The sequence below is a fragment of the Anomaloglossus baeobatrachus genome, chromosome 3 (assembly GCF_048569485.1).
Source record: "Anomaloglossus baeobatrachus isolate aAnoBae1 chromosome 3, aAnoBae1.hap1, whole genome shotgun sequence".
Lineage (NCBI taxonomy): Eukaryota > Metazoa > Chordata > Amphibia > Anura > Aromobatidae > Anomaloglossus > Anomaloglossus baeobatrachus.
This window is the reverse complement of record NC_134355.1, coordinates 566,753,090-566,773,155: the sequence shown is the minus strand read 5'-3', so window position 1 is coordinate 566,773,155 and position 20,066 is coordinate 566,753,090. Positions and strand designations below refer to the sequence as shown.

Here is a 20,066-nt window from a genome sequence, read left to right as displayed (position 1 = left end):
ATACATACATACATACATATATATATATATATATATATATATATATATATATATATATATATATATATATATATATATATATATATATATATATATATATATATACAGTCCCTACAAGTAGTATTCAACCCCCTGCAGATTTAGCAGGTTTCATTAGATGCAAATAAGTTAGAGCCTGCAAACTTCAAACAAGAGCAGGATTTATTAACAGATGCATAAATCTTACAAACCAACAAGTTATGTTGCTCAGTTACATTTTAATAAATTTTCAACATAAAAGTGTGGGTCAATTATTATTCAACCCCTAGGTTTAATATTTTGTGGAATAATCCTTGTTTGCAATTACAGCTAATAATCGTCTTTTATAAGACCTGATCAGGCCGGCACAGGTTTCTGGAGTTATCTTGGCCCACTCCTCCATGCAGATCTTCTCCAAGCTATCTAGGTTCTTTGGGTGTCTCATGTGGACTTTAATCTTGAGCTCCTTCCACAAGTTTTCAATTAGGTTAAGGTCAGGAGACTGACTAGGCCACTGCAACACCTTGATTTTTTCCCTCTTGAACCAGGCCTTGGTTTTCTTGGCTGTGTGCTTTGGGTCGTTGTCTTGTTTGAAGATGAATTGACGACCCATCTTAAGATCCTTGATGGAGGAGCGGAGGTTCTTGGCCAAAATCTCCAGGTAGGCCATGCTATCCATCTTCCCATGGATGCGGACCAGATGGCCAGGCCCCTTAGCTGAGAAACAGCCCCACAGCATGATGCTGCCACCACCATGCTTGACTGTAGGGATGGTATTCTTGGGGTCGTATGCAGTGCCATCCAGTCTCCAAACGTCACGTGTGTGGTTGGCACCAAAGATCTCGATCTTGGTCTCATCAGACCAGAGAACCTTGAACCAGTCTGTCTCAGAGTCCTCCAGGTGATCATGAGCAAACTGTAGACGAGCCTTGACATGACGCTTTGAAAGTAAAGGTACCTTACGGGCTCGTCTGGAACGGAGACCATTGCGGTGGAGTACGTTACTTATGGTATTGACTGAAACCAATGTCCCCACTGCCATGAGATCTTCCCGGAGCTCCTTCCTTGTTGTCCTTGGGTTAGCCTTGACTCTTCGGACAAGCCTGGCCTCGGCACGAGTGGAAACTTTCAAAGGCTGTCCAGGCCGTGGAAGGCTAACAGTAGTTCCATAAGCCTTCCACTTCCGGATGATGCTCCCAACAGTGGAGACAGGTAGGGCCAACTCATTGGAAAGGGTTTTGTACCCCTTGCCAGCCTTGTGACCCTCCACGATCTTGTGATGGCCTTGGAATGCTCCTTTGTCTTTCCCATGTTGACCAAGTATGAGTGCTGTTCACAAGTTTGGGGAGAGTCTTAATTAGTCAGAAAAGGCTTGAAAAAGAGATAATTAATCCAAACATGTGAAGCTCATTGTTCTTTGTGCCTGAAATACTTCTTAATACTTTAGGGGAACCAAACAGAATTCTTGTGGTTTGAGGGGTTGAATAATAAATGACCCTCTGAATAAACTTTTCACAATATAAAAAAAAAATAAAAAAAGAAATAACATTCTTTTTTGCTGCAGTGCATTTCACACTTCCAGGCTGATCTACAGTCCAAATGTCACAATGCCAAGTTAATTCCGAATGTGTAAACCTGCTAAATCTGAAGGGGGTTGAATACTACTCGTAGGCACTGTATATATAAATATATATAGTATAGTTGCATAAAAATAAATAATTTCAAAAAATTACGTAGCGCTCCGCAGTATTTTTGATTATCAGCACAGATAAAGTGGATGGCTACGGGCTGCCACCCCCACCCCCATCTGCCTCGCTTTGCCTACCTGGCGATCAAAATACAGGGAAGCCCATTAATTTTTTTTAATTATTTAAAAAAAAAATAATAAAAGAAAATGCATGGGCTCCCGCTGTATTTTGAGCACCAGTCAGGTAAAGCCAGGCAGCTGGGAGCTGGGATTCTCGGCAGCATGCAGCCGCCCCTGGAAATGGCGCATTGTTTCTTAGCGCCATTTTCAGGCGCTTTATCCAGCTCTTCCAGTGGCCCTGGTGGCAGTGGCACGCTGGGTAATAAATGGGTTAATACCAGCTTTGTATTCTCAGATGGTACTAAGCCCAAAATTCATGGTGTCATGCCAAATTAGACATGGCTTTATGAATTTCTAGTAAACAGTAAAAAAAACACAACACAGAGAATTTTTTTTTATTAGACATAAAACAAAAAAAAACAATTAAAGACTCCATGTTTATTATAAAAACAATCCTTAGTCCGACGTAATCCACATGGAGAGCCATGTCAGCTTCATCACTGTGCACAGACAGTCTCTACACAGTGAGAAGCACAGAGAGCCAAGTAAGCACTGCTACATCGTTCTGTACAGAGCAAGCAGCAGCCTGACCCCACACAAACTGATCTCAGGACAGGAGCGCTTCACCTGCATGGAAATACATGCAGCCAACCGCTCCTATCTGGAGATTGTGCTCTGTGATCCAACATTCGCACAGTGACAATGAAAGTTCAGTTACCAGGACCTTTGAGGATCTCATAGTAATGTGACCAGTCTGTAAGCCAATCAACATTCACACCAGACGGTCACATGTTATGACGTCATTGAAGGTCCTGCAAGTATATTGCTGGTTACTGGCGGCACAGCAATGATTAGACTCAAAAGCTGCCGGGAGTCTGCAGGACGCATCGCTGGACCTGTAAGTATAATGACAATGTTTTTTAATAATGTGCTTTTTTTTTTTTTACAGCCCATGACCCGATCTGGACCCGATCCCGACTCTATCTGTAACACGAGCTTCCCAGGAAGCTCGTGGTCGGTATCATGTACACAATCACTATGTGATTGGTACGATCCCCGATCTTTACAGGTCGGGATCGCCCCTCCCTACCCAGGGTCAGTAGTGGATTGATTCCCGGCATTTGGCCGGATGCTGGTCCAAATATAAGTCTATGGGCGCAAAGGGGTAAGAGCAAGCGCTTCATACTTACCAGTCTCCAATGCGGCTGTAATAGCTGCAACTCACTCTGCTTCCGGGGCTGCTCTTTGTTTTCCTACATATTCACTGCCCCCCCTCGCACCGAATTCTGCGGCTTTTTTTTTAAATTATTTAAATAAATAATTTAAAAAAATGCGTGCTGTCCCCCCAATTTTGATACCCAGCCAAGATTAAGCCTGCCAGCTGTGGGCTGTTATTCTCAGGCTGGGGAGCCCAATCTAATTGGGTCCCTCAGCCTAAAAATAGCAGCTTACAGCCACCCAGAATTGCGACATCCATTAGATGCGAAAATACCAGCACTTTAGCCAGCTCTTCTAGGTTGCCTGGTGTGGTGGCAATTAAGGTAATAAGAGGTTAATGGCAGCTCACAGATGCCACTAAGCCCTAGATTAGTAATGGGAGGCATTTATGAGACCCCCCATTACTAATTTGTAAGTCAAAGTAAATAAACACAAAAAACGAAAAAATCCTTTATTTGAAATAAAAGACAAAAAAGCACCCCCTTTCACCACTTTATTAACTCAAAAAAACACCCCTGCAGGTCTGTCGTAATCCACACAAGGTCCCACGACAATTCCAGCTCTGCTACATCTGAAATCACAGCGTGCGATCATGGCAAGGCTGTCCACTGTGGACTTCAGGCATAGACTGAGCAGCAATCAGCGGTGACATCACACAGGTTAGCCGCGGCCAGTTATCCATTGGTTAAAAAAAAAACAAAAAAAAAAAAACAACTTAAAATGGCCTCACTCTCCAGCTCTACGGAGTAATGATTCTTCTCAGCTTTTAGAGACTTCTTAAATTCTGAGGTAAACAGCTTTTTGGCACAACACCGGGATGTAAAATATGAGGCGATGCACACATGGAGGTGTACATCACTTCACAGATGTGCAGGAATCATGAAAGAAGCACTTTCATTAATTTTTTTCACTAAATCCGTGTGGATTACTGTGGTGTGTTAATATATTCTCCGCCATCTTCTCTGAGATCCAGCGCCATTCAGCTCCTCTTCTAAGTGACGTCGCCGCTATTCAGATTATCCATCTCACCCTATGTGTGGGGTGAAAGTCTCTTTAATTTAATTATGGAGCTTCGTTCTGACACTACATAGGCTTGCAATGTAAAAGTTACTTCCACACCGGACCGGTGCGGTCACTGGGAAGGAGCATAATGGCATTGGATAACAAAGACAGTGACGGTAGGTGAGTATGTACGGTATATACACACCACTCTACACACATACAGTATATGCACAAATTTAATGAAAAAAAAAAAATCTTCATGAGAATACTTTTTTAAGAGTTGTGTACCTAAAGAAACAGGAGTATCATGATCAATTGGGGCTATAAGATCAATCATTGCTTGCTGTTTTCCTTAATCTGGCATCTACTAGATGGTGATTACTGATCTGTAAATCTTTAATTTTTGCTTATTTTCTATTGTCTGTACTTTATATTGTGCACAATATGGAATGGAAGTATATATATGGTAAGTGAATATGAGGAATAGTTTGTATACTTATTGTTCCGTTGGATAACTGCTGCCTATCATTTTCTCTTTCAGAGACATTCACGCATTTGATTGACATGGCTGTAAACAACACGCTTTCTTTGTTTGATAGCAAGTACCGCTCATTGGCTCAAGATGTCCACGAGTCTGTAAAGGAGATGTTTACCGACCTCTCACTTAGTATCATGGGGTCTGATATCTCGTTGGAGGATACATTTACTCGATTTTGGGATTCACTTTTTCTCTTCGTCTACAACCATCTTATTAACCCAGGGGCAGGATCTTTGTCAGTGGGGTACTTGGACTGTCTACGGTTGACAAGACAGGATATTAACCCTTTTGGCAACTATTCAAATGAAATGCTTGAACATTTGTCTAAATCTTTGTGGGTCAGCCGAATGATGAAACAAGCATTAAGTATGGCCGAACAAGTTATCAACAGTACTCAGCATGCAGGCTTGACCCGGGAGTGCACACGGGCGCTGGTGAGGATGCAGTATTGTCCTCACTGCCAGGGGTTGACTCTTATCAGACCCTGTGTTGGCTACTGTCTCAATGTTATGAGAGGATGTTTGGCCAGTTTAGCTAGCCTAGATGGCCCCTGGAGAGAGTTAATTCATTTGCTGGAGCACCTTGCCGATCAAATGTCTGGATCACATGACCTGGAGCAATCCCTATTAGGAATTCGAGATGTTGTTAACCAGTCGATTCATTACGCTGAGTCACAAGGAGGCTACTTATCAAGGATGGTAAGTCTGGAGCAATTCAGTGTATATGTGACAGCATTAAATGGTCATGGATTTTTCAACAAGCCTTTCATAAATTAATAGCAAATGGTAATACAACTCCTGGCAAAGATTATGGACTCACCTGGCTCTGAGGATGTTTATTCAGTTGTTTACTTTTGTTTAAAAAAAGCAGATCACAGACATGGCACAAAACTAAAGTAATTTCAAATGTCAACTTTCTGGCTTTAACAAAACATAAAAAAAAATCATGAAAACATAATGTGCCAGCCAGTAACGGTTACTTTTCAAGACCAAACAAGGGAAAAATGATGGAATCACTTAATTATGAGGAAAAAATTATGAAATCATGAAAAACAAACAAAAGAACACTCGAACACATCACTAGTATTTTGCTGCACCACCTCTGGCTTTTATAACAGCTTGCAGTCTCTGAGGCGTGGACTTAATGAGTGACAACCAGTACTCTTCATCAATCTGGCTTCAACTTTCTCTGATTGCTGTTGCCAGATTAGCTTTGCAGGTTGGAGCCTTGTCATGAACCATTTTCTTCAACTTCCACCAAAGATATTCAATTGGATTGAGATCCGGACTATTTGGAGGCCATGTCATTGACCTTATGTATCTTCTTTCAAAGAATGTTTTCACAATTTTTGCTCTATGGCAGGATGCGTTATCATCTTCATAAATGATTTAATCACCCCCAAACATCCTTTCAATTGATGGGATAAGAAAAGTGTCCAAAATTTCAATGTAAACTTGGGCATTTATTAAAGATGTAATGACAGCCATTTCCCCAGTGCCTTTACCTGACATGCAGCCCCATATCTTCAATGACTGTGGAAATTTACATGTTCTCTTCAGGCAGTCATCTTTATAAATCTCAACCTATAAAAAGACTCTGGAATCTAACATTGATATTCAACAAGTAGAAATTTATTATTACAAAAATAGTGCTCGTGCAAGTTACATAAAATTCATTATACTTTAGGATGACATTTGGGATATTGGGAGGGATGTATAACCGCACTCTTTTTATAGGTTATGATTGAATTACATCAGGAGTCTGTTATAGTAAATAGAGGCCAAGTATAGGTAATATGTTATTGTTATAATTCTGTATTTTCAGATGCCTCAGTCACTAATTCCATGGATTATAGAAAACGTGACAAAACGTGGATTAGTCAGATAGGATCATTATTTGGTGAGGGAGGTACCGTAGAACAGGATACATGCAATGTGAGGGATTTAAAGCTTAAGGTTAAAGATTCACTTAAAAAACGCACTCGTTTATGGTGGAACAAAGCATCACTTGAAAATTATCTTCAAAAAAACATCATTCCACGTGGCCTGAGAATACAAGTGTTCCCTACCGCGGAAATTTCAGACCAACTGTTTATAGACAGGTGGGAGGAAGCATTAAACAAATGTTCCCGTACGCTTATTGAGTTGCTGATAGGGCTTGATAAGAAAAACATAGAAGTAGTAGAAAAAGAGATTGATAATTTTAAAATTCAAGTCCAGGAAAATCTTACCACAGAGGAACATTCTAAGTTTGATAAAGAAGTAGATCTTGAGATTAATAAATGTGAGAAGGAAGTTCAGGAGAGGAAAATTAAAAAATACCAGCGAGACCAACTAGACTATCGGAATAAAAGAGTCTATAGATGGTATAACAACAATCAAAAAAATAAGAATAAAAGGGGAAGAAATTCACGTTCATCATCCATTGCATCCAGTGTATCGGAAGAAATATGTGGCGATCATTTTTTAGCCAGGCGGCAAGGGAAGGGAGATGGCTTGGAACACGGCCCCCAACCCGATGCCACAACTTCAGCAAGTTCCGGAAAAACACTAAGGAACCAGAAAAAGTGGGGATATACGCCCAAGACAAATTGAAGGTAATTAATTTATCTAATACAATTCTTACCACACACCAGATAAATGTCCTGGAAAAAGGATTAACATTTGCCCCTACAGCTAAGATTGATCACTTTACACTGGTTAAAGATTTAGAACTATTCGCTAGAAAGCTTAGATTTAAAAAATTCTTTTCATGTAATGATGATAAACACTTCTCAACCTTTAGGGAACAACAAGCATTGTCAGACCTTGAAACTCTGTTGGATGAACAGCAAGAACCAGATGATAGTACTGAGGCACGCTTTCCTACATGTCTGCATGGTCGATCGCAAGTGTTTCCCCCTCATGGCTTAAGTCCAAATGTGGACATTTTTGTCGAATTGGTAAGAAAAGATTTATCTTTGATTCCGGATAAAATAATGAATCACAATTTGACATACAAGGAAAGAGTAGCAATCAAGGAGTTAAAAAATATGAAAAATATCATAATAAAACCAGCCGACAAGGGGGGAAACCTTGTGATTTGGCCTGTAGACATGTATGAGGGCGAGGCCATGCGGCAATTAAAGTCATCAGTTTGCTATAAAAAACTAGACAGTAACCCCACTGTACAATATAAAAAGACATTGGACGACATTATTGAAAGAGGCTTTAGGAATGGGACAATTTCAGCTAAGATGAGGGATGGGCTCATGACAGAATCTCCAAGAGTACCAACTTTTTACATCACTCCAAAAGTCCATAAGAATAGAGATAACCCCCCGGGACGCCCTATAATATCTGGGATCGGGGGGTTAAATGAAAAAGTATGTAGGTTTATAGATTTTTACCTCCAGGGATGTGTCGGGACCCTGCCTTCACATATCAGAGACACCACAGATATACTGAAGCGCCTCGACAGCATTCAATTAGATCCAGATATGATATTGGTTACATGTGATGTCGAGGCGCTATATACATCTATTGCTCACAACCATGGAACTACTGCATGTAAAACCTTTCTGCGGATGACAAATATGGATAATGAACTCATAGAATTTGTTATGGAACTGTTAAATTTTGTTTTGACCCATAACTATTTCATTTTTAAAGACCGTTACTACCTACAGCTCCGGGGAGTGGCAATGGGGGCGACTTGTGCGCCCTCATATGCCAATCTCTTCCTGGGGCTGTGGGAACGTGATGTGGTTCAGTCCGTAGAGGGGTTTGATGCAGTGGTTTCATGGTATAGATATATAGATGATGTCCTGTTTGTATGGCAGGGCCCTGAGGCATCCCTGGAGATGTTTTTGCAAAATTTGAATAAGAATGACTTAAATATTAAACTAACATCGAAATATGATTATTGGAAGGTGGAATTCTTGGATGTTCAAATCATGAGAGATGAGGAGGGGCATATTATTACGGATGTATTTAGAAAGATGACGGCTACAAATACACTGTTGCATGCATCCTCGTCCCATCACCCTCAGACTATAAAAGCAGTACCCACAGGGCAATTTCTGCGGATGCGGAGAATATGCTCTAGAACAGGAGATTTTGAAAACCAAGCCTCACTGCTGAGTAGAAATTTGGCTGAGAGAGGATATAAACCCAAAAACATCAGAATGGGATATATTAGAGCATCCAAAAGTAATCGTGAAGTCCTTTTGAAAACCCGACATAAAAATAGGGAGTTGCAACCTGTGAGATTTATCACAGAATTTAATAGCCGATGGCGTGATATCCAAACAGTTTTTCAAAAACATTGGCAGATACTTCTGGCGGATAATGATCTGGCCAGGCATTTGACACTGCATCCGTCAATGACCTGGCGCAGATCAAAAAATCTAAAAGACATATTGACTCGTAGTCACTACGTCCCTTCAATCAGCAACCCATTTAGCCAAAAGGGACCTAAGTGGGGATGTTTTAAATGTGGGAATTGCTCGGCGTGTAGATATGTGCAAAGATGCACTACCTTTGAGAATACGGGAAATACAAAAAGTTATTCTATCACTTTCAATATTACCTGCAAAACCGAAATGGTGATTTACCATGCAAGTTGCTCATGCAACATGATATATATTGGCATGACTACGAGACAGCTAAAGGTACGCACTCTGGAGCACATTCGAGACATCATTAATGCTAAAGGATGTAAAGATATAAAAGAACTAAAAACTATACCAAGGCATTTTTTTACCCACCATAAATGCAACCCCACTAGCTTTAAAGTAAAAGGTATCGATCATGTGAGTTTGGGAGCCAGAGGTGGAAACTATAAAAATGAACTTTTGAAAAAGGAAACTAAATGGATAGTGGTGCTTGACACTATGACCCCAAAGGGGTTGAACGAATCCTTGAGTTATAAGCCCTTCTTGCCTGTATAGCGCGAATTTTAGTAATACACTTCTTTCATTATACAGTATTTTAATCTTCCCTGTTCTTTTCCTTTTCTGCTTGCGTTCTAGTCTATAGCACGATAATGACATTGGACATTGATGATGAATAATTACTACTCGGAATATATGGATTCTTCATATATGAAATATGAACAGCAATATAATAATACAAGTTCTACATGAATGAAGAGAATCATGAAACAAGCAATATCTGAGCTAACTGTATCTATTATTACTTCATGAATGTTTTTCGTAATATGAGAACTTATATCTGCCTGTATATATTTATGATGTATACGAGGAGGATCTGTGTGCTATTAGAAATATCATGCTCTGATTTGAATAATGTTGCTGTTCAGGTGAAAAAATATATGTTGATGACCCCTGCACAGAGTGTATATTTATATGCAAGGTTTCCTTAGTAAATGATTAGTGCTATTATTTAATGTCCAGTACTATAACATAAGATTTATTATACATGATTCGATCCAGATACTAACCGTTCCGGGGGGACGCAATGGCTGGGTGCGCTGTGCAGATCCTGTGCGTGACTCACTGACAGAGAGGGTTGACATGGAGACCGGATGATACATCCGGTCTTCCGTGCCGGCTCTGTGTTATGCGTTCACTGGCCGCAACATTGCGGTCATGTGACGGATGACGCGCTCGACTAGTGACTCGCGCGCAGGATGCGCATCACGCAGTCACGTGCGCCCAGATACCGGATGGGGACGGTGCATTTGGGTGATTCATCCGGCCTCCCATATGGACTGTATATTACGGTGCACAATTTGCGATCATGTGACGCATGACGCGCTTGTGGTGCGGCGTGCGCGCAGGATGCGCGTCACCTGATTGCATGATCTGAGATGCTGGATGAGTTAAACCCACACCTTGATCGAATTATGGGTGCTATATTAAGCAACTTCAGCAAGCTAGGCACATACCTCCTGATGAAACCGGCAGTGCGGTGAAACGCGCGTCGAGGTTGGGGCAAGTGCATTCGGTGCTACTATACAGGACCTTCATTGTTCAATATGACTACAGGTAAATAGATCTATCCCTGGGGGCTAAATTGTTGGTGGACACTTTTTGATGTGGGTAACTATGTCCAAACATACTATATAATTTACTAGGTGGTATGGACTGACCGTTAATTGTTGTGGCTGCGATGTGTACCTTCCACTTAATGGAATAGACTCTATGATAACCTAATCAACAGCAGCCACCACGATGATCTTCACATATACCCCTAGGCTCTAGGTATTGATGATTTAATGGTGTCAGACACACCTATGCATATATGTCCATGTTTACATAGGACATTGCTGTAGGTTTACTGGTCCAGTTAATATAGTAATCACCGTGTTTGCACTATCCCTTTTAGTGCGGTTATACATCCCTCCCAATATCCCAAATGTCATCCTAAAGTATAATGAATTTTATGTAACTTGCACGAGCACTATTTTTGTAATAATAAATTTCTACTTGTTGAATATCAATGTTAGATTCCAGAGTCTTTTTATAGGTTATGATTGAATTACATCAGGAGTCTGTTATAGTAAATAGAGGCCAAGTATAGGTAATATCTTTATAAATCTCATTGGAACTACACGAAACAAAAGTTCCAGCATCATCACCTTGCCCAATGCAGATTTACGATTCATCACTTAATTTGACTTTTTCATCCAGTCATGCACATTCCACAATTGCTTTTCCTTAGCCCATTGTAACCTTGTTTTTTCTGTTTACGTGTTAATGATGGCTTTTGTTTAGCTTTTCTGTATGTAAATCCCATTTCCTTTTGGCGGTTTCTTACAGTTCGGTCACAGACATTGACTCCAGTTTCCTCCCATTCGTTCCTCATTTGTTTTGTTGTGCATTTCCTGTTTTGGAGGCATATTGCTTTAAGTTTCCTGTCTTGATGCTTTGATGTCTTCCTTGGTCTACCAGTATGTTTGCTTCCCATGTTGTTTGTATTTGGTCCAGATTTTAGACACAGCTGGCTGTGAAGAACCAACATCTTTTGCAACATTGTGTGATGATTTACCCTCTTTTTAGAGTTTGATTATCCTCTCCTTTGTTTCAATTGACATCTCTCGTGTTTGAGCCATGATTCATGTCAGTCCACTTAGTGCAACAGCTCTCCAAGGTGTGATCACTCCTTTTTAGATGCACACTACCAAGCAGATCTTATTTGATGCAGGTGTTAGTTTTGGGAATGAAAATTTACAGGGTGATTTCATTATTTTTACCTGAGAATTGAGTGAATCCATAATTTTTTCCCCCTGTTTGGTCTTGAAAATTATCCGTTACTGGCTAGCACAATATGTTTTCATGATTTTATTTAGTGTTTCTTAAAGCCAGAAAGTTGCCATTTGAAATGACTTTAGTTATGTGCCATGTCTGTGATCTTCTTTTTTTAAGTAAACAACTGAATGAACATCCTCAGAGCCAGGTGAGTCCATAATTTTTGCCAGGGGTTTGTATAAGAAATTTTGTGATATATTTTTTCAGAAAATTCAGCTTTTATTTTTTCTTCTCCACTTATGAGCCATGTTTTCCGCCCAATGACTCCTGAACTCTTATTCACTTTGTAAAAATAACAGATAAAATCTGTCTTGAGAAAAGCAAGGTGTACTTCCAGCACAGCAAGTTGTCAGGTTACACCTCCTATTAGCAGTGAAGGGGAAAAGTGAGGTGCACTTGTCACAGTGAGAGATGGGCAGAGAGGAAGAATGCACCGAAGCATCAAGCAAGCTTGATTTACCTAATTACAGTGGTGTATTCATAGACACACCGCTCAGTACCGCTGTAGATTGTCCTCTTTGTCTCTGCTGCTCTTGTCCTCAAGCTACACAGAGAAAAAAAAACAGAAATCCATCTCTTTCTGAATCATCATAGCAGCTAGTCTGCACCCACTACCTCAGAGAGAACTGAAAATTACAGTTAGTCTGCAAAATTGGTGAAAATGTAGGATACAAGTCAAATGATGGTCAGATAAAGTGTTAGGCTATGTTTATGTTTACACGTTGCTTTTTTGCTGCAGCAAAATATGCACTCTTGGCAGTAAAAAAGCTGCTTTGAAAAAGCAGATTTTACTGCGTTATTGTATAAAACCTAAAAATTGTGAAACCCTGAGGAGATGTGATGTGAAATGAAAACCAGGGATGCACAAACCAAAAAGGACCAGAAGAAATCTGTAGTCAAATACAAAATTAGTTTATTGATACAAAAGGGTAAAACAAGTGCACGGTGGTGGCAAGGAAAAAATGGAAAACCCTTGCACAGGATAACAACCTGCAGAAATGCCTGGAAATGGCCAGAAGATGGCAGTAACAGCTGCTTACAAGGTATGTGTAAATATACAATTAATAGCAGCTGCAAAATGGAGAGTGTATATGACTAAGAAGTAATGTCTATATCACCCTAAAGTGTTTTCCCCAAGAGTGGCTAAACAACAAGAAAAATACACTACCTTGAGTCATAATGGAGGAGCAGGAGAAAGATGAGGCAGACCAGGCATGGGGCGGGGCCTCGATGCGCGTTTCACCAAAGGCTTCATAAGGAGGTAGGGAGAGGGATCGCTTACCTCTCCTTGGCGATCGGGTACCTGTAATGCAACCCTGGGTTACTGAGCTAAAGAGAGCCTCACACACCATGCTGTTGTCCTCGAGCTACACAGAGAAAAAAGCTGTATGCATGATGTGTGAGGTGAAGTGCTGCAATATAAGCTACTGTAGTGATAAAGTATTGCAGGGCATTATAGAAACACAGAAACAATTGACATGCTGCTTCTTTTTTCAGCAACAAAATCTGCAAGGAAAAAAGAAGCAGCGTGTGCACAGCAAGTCAGGATTCTCATAGACTTTGCTGAGAGTCTTTTTCCTTGCATTGATTGATTAAAATAAGCAAGGAAAAATGCATGAAAAAAAGAAAAAAAAACGCTCACGTGTGCACATAGCTTAAAAATGCAGCAGTTTTCCATTTCAGTCAGGATAAAAAAAGCAAGAGTGTGTCTGTGTGCAGAAGATTTCTGAAATCTGCTAGGTTTTGCTGGTACTGTAAAAAGCAACTTTTTATTCGCATAAAACGCATGAAAACAGCACTTAAAAAAACTTAGTAGAAACACAACATGTGAACATAGCCTTAAGGGTGCTTTACACACTGCGGCATCGCTAACGATATATCGTCGGAGTCACAGTGTTTGTGACGCACATCCGGCGTCGTTAGCGACATCACAGCGTGTGACAGCTACACGCGACAATCAACGATCGCAAAAATGGCAACAATCGTTTCTCGTTGACACGTCGCTCCAAATCATAATGTCGTTGGTGTTTCATTCCGCAGTTTGTTCGTCGTTCCTGCGGCACCACACATCGCTGTGTGTGACACTGCAGGAACGACGAACATCATCCTACCTGCGTCCATCGGAAAGGAGGAAGGAAGGAGGTGGGCGGCATGTTCCGGCTGCTCATCTCCTTCCCTCCTCTTCTATTGGACGGCCGTTTTTTTGACGCCGCTGTGACATTGCTTTGACGCTGAATGCACCTCCTCCTTAAAGGAGGGATTGTTCGGCAGCAACAGCGACGTCACTGAACAGGTATGTGCGTCTGACGCTGCCGTACCGACGATATTGTTCGCTACGGCAGCGATCACCACATGTCGCACGAACGACGGGGGCGGGTGCTATCACTCGCGACATCGCTAGCAATCGCTAGCGATGTCGCAGCGTGTAAATCACCCTTTAGGGTCAGGCTCTGTGCCTCTATATTATGCTGCGCCCTGATGCCATACCAAAAACCTTTTAATATAGAATAATTGGGCTCATTTTTCCATTTGTTCTGATCAAACCTTTTAGAAAAAAATATTGTTACGAAGTTCAATACAGCAGCACATGGAGTCTAGTGCAGCCCTGTAGGACGGCTCTGGCTCAAGCCTGACGCCTTAGGATAAGGGTTACATGATTATATGCTCTTATTTACACATTATACTGGTAAATCACAATGTGTACGCGATAGAAATAATGAGATACAATGGATCAGATCATTATCTACCTATTACAGTAATTTACAACCTAATTACCATTATTAGTATGTAAGAAGGCTTACAGGAAAGAGCGAGCAGCGGTCAGAGCGGGGTGACATTTTCTTACTATACAAAACATATCAAATATCAAATATTTGTTTTCCATGGGCCATTAACCCCTTAACCACCAGACTTTTTGGATAGATACTGCCCATCATCCTTTTTTCTTTTTTTTTTCATATCATTGCATTGAAGGAGTCATGATTATTTAGTTTTGTTTTCCATCAATATAGTTCTAGGAGGTTATTTTTTTTTGTTTGACAATATGTAATTTTTTAATATAATTTTGAGGGTACTTTACTGCTTAGCTTTTATTTTTCTTTATCGTTCCTATGGGAGACCCAGACATTGGGTGTATAGCTTCTGCCTCCGGAGGACACACAAAGTACTACACTAAAAAGTGTAGCTCCTCCCTCTGAGCATATACACCCCCTGGATAACCAGATCTAGCCAGTTCATTGCTTTGTGTTTAGGAGGCATACATCCACACATGCATTCTCATCTGATTTTTCATTTTGGAAAGTTTTTGAAGAAAAGCGGGTCCAAGCCTGGACTCCCGGCATGTCCCTTCTCACCCCACTGTGTCGGCGGTGTTGTTAAGGTTGATTCCAAGGCTGGAGCCTTACATGCCGCGCTCCTTCACCATCCCTCGGGCTCTGGTTTGAAGTGGGAGCCAGCACGGTTCTCCTTGCTTTGCAGGAGGCCGGTCTCCATCCGCAGCCCTTCAGGATCCTGCTGGACGGAGCACTCATCCCCAGGGACTTGGAACCCTGCGTCTCAGCAAGCTAAGTATCTGAGACGTTTATATTCGGGGGGTCCCTTGTACTTTATTGTTGGGGAGAGTGTGCTTTGTAACTGTTCTGACATTTCCGGCCGGTTCTCTGGTTGTCGCCTGAGAACCGCGCCGATGGTGCCTGCGCGCCGGCCGCATCGCTTAAATTTGGGCCCCGGCTTCGCCGGAGGCCTACTTTCGATTTCACTGCCCTTGCATGTCAATAATCCTTGCCTAAGAGGACAAGGAGTGTGTTCTTTAACCACTCCAGTTTTCAGGCCACTGTGACCAAGCCTAGGGCCTGTCCTGACAAACGCTTCCCAAAGCGTGGTTCTGATGACCGTTTTCCCTTTCCACCTGAGGTGGTCAAGGAGTGGGCTCATTCACCAAAGTAGACCCCCCCGGTGTCTAGACTCTCAGCCCGGACCGTTGTATCAGTGGCTGATGGCACCGCTCTTAAGGATTCCACTGACTGCCAGGTTGACCTTCTGGCCAAATCTGTATATGAGGCGGCAGGGGCCTCGTTCTCCCCATCTTTTGCAGCAGTGTGGGCTCTCAAAGCCATCTCTGCTTCTCTAGAGGAGATGCATTCCCTCACCAGGGAATCTATGCCCGAAATGGTTGCCTTAACTTCCCAAGCTTCAGCTTTTTCATCCTATGCCATGTCTGCCATGCTGGAGGCTTCTCACCGCACTGCGGTGGCTTTGGCTAATTCCCTCGCTATCCGCAGGATCTTGTGGCTTCGAGAGTGGAAGGCAGATGCTTCTTCAAAGAAGTACCTTGCTGGGCTCCCTTTTGCTGGATCCAGGCTATTCGGTGAACAACTGGATGAAATTATTAAGGAAGCTACTGGCGGGAAGAGTACTTCCATGCCACAAACTAAAACCAGGAAACCTGCCCAGGGTAGGAACCAGTCGAGGTTTCGTTCCTTTCGTTCCTCCAACTGGTCATCCTCTAAGCCCTCGGCCTCGTCCACTAACTCAGCCAAGGACCAAAAACCCAACTGGCGCACAAAGGCGCGTCCACAGAAGACCGCAGGAGCTACTGCCACTAAGGCAGCCTCCTCTTGACTATCTGGCCGCGCCAGCAACGTCCTTAGTCGGTGGCAGGCTCTCCCACTTTGGCGACGTGTGGTTTCAACACGTCTCCGATCAGTGGGTGCGGGATATCTTCTCCCACGGCTACAGGATAGAATTCTCTTCCAGCCCGCCAAACATATTTTTTCTGTCAACTCCCCCCTGCTCCAAGGCCGCCGCCTTCTCTCAGGCCGTGGCATCCTTGCAGGCCAACGGAGTAATTGTACCGGTTCCCGCCCGGGAACGGTTCAGAGATTTCTACTCAAATCTCTTCCTAGTCCCCAAAAAGGACGGTTCCTTCCGGCCCATCCTGGATCTCAAGCTTCTCAACAAGCATGTTCAGGTGCGGCATTTTCGCATGGAGTCTCTGCAATCAGTCATTGCCTCAATGACCCAAGGAGATTTCCTGGCATCCATCGACATCAGAGATGCCTATCTGCATGTGCCAATTGCAGTTTCACACCAGCGTTGGCTACGTTTTGCAATCGGAGAGGAACATTTCCAATTCGTGGCTCTCCCCTTCGGGTTAGCCACGGCCCCTCGAGTATTCACCAAGGTCATGGCAGCAGTGGTTGCGGTTCTGCACCTCCAGGGGTTGGCAGTGATTCCTTACCTGGACGACCTTCTAGTCAAGGCTTCATCCAGCGCAGACTGTCAGCGGAGTGTCTCGCTCACTCTCGCCACTCTAGTCCAATTCGGGTGGCTTGTCAATCTGCCCAAATCCACTCTGACTCCGACCCAGAGGCTCACGTACCTAGGGATGCAATTCGAGACTCTCCCGGCACTTGTGAAGCTGCCCTTAGTCAAACAGCAGTCCCTCCATCTGGCGGTGCGCTCTCTGCTGAGGCCCCGCTGTCATTCCATCAGGCACCTAATGCAGGTGCTGGGTCAGATGGTGGCGTCAATGGAGGCTGTTCCCTTTGCCCAGTTCCATCTGCGTCCTCTGCAGCTGGACATTCTCCGCTGTTGGGACAAGCGGACTTCCTCCTTGCACAGGTTAGTGGCTCTGTCGCCACAGACCAGGGGCTCCCTTCAGTGGTGGCTTCGGCCCCTCTCTCTGTCCCAGGGGCGCTCTTCCTGACTCCGTCCTGGGTGATTCTCACCACGGATGCCAGTCTATCCGGCTGGGGAGCGGTATGTCTCCACCACCGAGTACAGGGCACTTGGACTCCGTCCGTATCAGCCCTCTCGATCAATGTGCTGGAAACCAGAGCTGTGCTTCTAGCTCTCCTAGCCTTTCACCACCTTTTGGCGGGCAAGCACATCCGAGTCCAGTCAGACAACGCGACAGCGGTTGCCTACATCAATCACCAAGGCGGGACACGCAGCCGCCTGGCAATGTTGGAGGTTCAACGCATCCTTCAATGGACGGAGGACTCCAAGTCCACCATATCCGCAGTCCACATCCCAGGCGTGGAAAACTGGGAAGCAGATTATCTCAGCCGTCAAACCGTGGACAGTGGCGAGTGGTCCCTGCATCCGGCAGTGTTTCGGTCAATCTGCCGCAAGTGGGGCACTCCGGAAGTGGATCTAATGGCATCCCGGCACAACAACAAGGTTCCGGTTTACGTGGCTCGCTCCCACGATCCTCAGGCCTTTGCAGCGGACGCTCTGGTTCAAGATTGGTCCCAGTTTCGTCTGTCCTACGTGTTTCCCCCTCTAGCTCTCTTGCCCAGAGTTCTGCGCAAGATCAGAATGGAGGGCCGTCGGGTCATCCTCATTGCTCCGGACTGGCCCAGGCGAGCTTGGTACCCAGACCTGCCCCATCTGTCCGTAGAGGTGCCGTGGCATCTTCCGGACCGTCCAGACCTTCTCTCACAAGGTCCGTTTTTCCGCCAGAATTCTGCGGCTCTCAGATTGACGGCGTGGCTCTTGAGTCCTGGATCTTGACGGCTTCTGGTATTCCTCCTGAAGTCATCTCCACTATGACTCGGGCTCGGAAGTCTTCCTCGGCCAAAATCTATCACAGGACCTGGAGAATTTTCCTGTCCTGGTGTCGCTCTTCCGGCCATGCTCCTTGGCCTTTTTCCTTGCCGACCCTTCTGTCCTTTCTACAGTCCGGTCTGCAGCTAGGACTATCCCTCAATTCCCTCAAGGGACAAGTCTCGGCTCTGTCAGTGTTGTTCCAGCGGCGTATTGCCCGGCTGGCTCAGGTGCGCACCTTCATGCAGGGCGCGTCTCACATCATTCCGCCTTACCGGCGGCCCTTGGATCCCTGGGACCTCAATCTGGTCCTCACGGCCTTGCAGAAACCCCCCTTTGAGCCTCTTAGGGAGGTTTCTTTGTCTCGTCTTTCACAGAAGGTGGTCTTTCTAGTGGCCATAACTTCCCTCAGGAGAGTCTCTGATTTGGCTGTGCTCTCTTCGGAGTCACCTTTTTTGGTCTTTGATCAAGACAAGGTGGTTCTCCGTCCGACTCCGGACTTTCTCCCTAAGGTGGTTTCTCATTTCCACCTTAACCAGGACATTTCCCTGCCTTCCTTTTGTCCGGCTCCTGTTCATCGCTTTGAAAAAGCGTTGCATACTCTGGATCTGGTGCGGGCGCTCCGGATCTATGTGTCTCGCACCGCTGTTCTTAGGCGGTGCACCTGGGCCTCTCTGCTTCTAAGCCGACCTTAGCTCGTTGGATTAGGTCGGCCATTTCCGATGCCTACCAGTGTACTCAGGTGCCTCCCCCGCTGGGGATCAAGGCACACTCGACCAGAGCTGTCGGTGCCTCTTGGGCTTTCAGGCACCAGGCTACGGCTCAGCAGGTCTATCAGGCTGCCACTTGGACTAGTCTGCATACCTTTTCAAAGCACTACCAAGTGCATGCTCATGCTTCGGCAGATGCGAGCTTGGGCAGACGCATCCTTCAGGCGGCTGTCACCCATTTGTGAAGTTAGGTTCCGCCTACTTCTCAGTTTTCTGTTTATTCCCACCCATGACTGCTTTGAGACGTCCCAATGTCTGGGTCTCCCATAGGAACGATAAAGAAAAAGAGAATTTTGTTTACTTACCGTAAATTCTTTTTCTTATAGTTCCGTATTGGGAGACCCAGCACCCTCCCTGTTGCCTGTTGGCAGTTTCTTGTTCCGCGTGTTATCACCGGCTGTTGTTGTAGACAGAGGCTCCGGTTGTTCCGGTTCTTGCTCTGTCTTTACTTGTGGGTGGCTATTCTCCTTCAGCTTTTGCACTAAACTGGCTAGATCTGGTTATCCAGGGGGTGTATTTGCTCAGAGGGAGGAGCTACACTTTTTAGTGTAGTACTTTGTGTGTCCTCCGGAGGCAGAAGCTATACACCCAATGTCTGGGTCTCCCAATACGGAACTATAAGAAAAAGAATTTACGGTAAGTAAGCAAAATTCTCTTTTTTTTTTTTGCGGTGAGGGCAGGAAATTTAAAAATCAAAAATTCAAAATTGTTGTTTTTGTTTTTTTCTTACTTCAAATATCAAGTCTTTTTTCTACAGGTTAGTATGAATGCAGTGATATCAAACATATACATTTTTTTCATTATTATTATTTTTTTAACTTCTGTACAATTACCATAAAACATGTTTTAAGGAATAAAATAATTTTCATGTTGCTGCGTATATAAAGCCAAAACTTTTGTATTTCTCTCAAT

At 43.8% G+C, this 20,066-nt stretch overlaps 1 protein-coding gene across 2 annotated transcripts in view; it reads left to right on the top strand.

Annotated features, from left to right (window-relative positions):
- Positions 1 to 20,066, top strand: part of LOC142296861 (glypican-5-like) — a 435,368-nt gene that overhangs the window by 99,573 nt on the left and 315,729 nt on the right. For both annotated transcript variants that reach the window (XM_075340927.1, XM_075340926.1), the window contains exon 3: positions 4,587 to 5,281. In XM_075340927.1, coding sequence (XP_075197042.1) covers positions 4,587 to 5,281 — 695 coding nt within the window. The remainder of the gene's footprint in view (positions 1 to 4,586; positions 5,282 to 20,066) is intronic.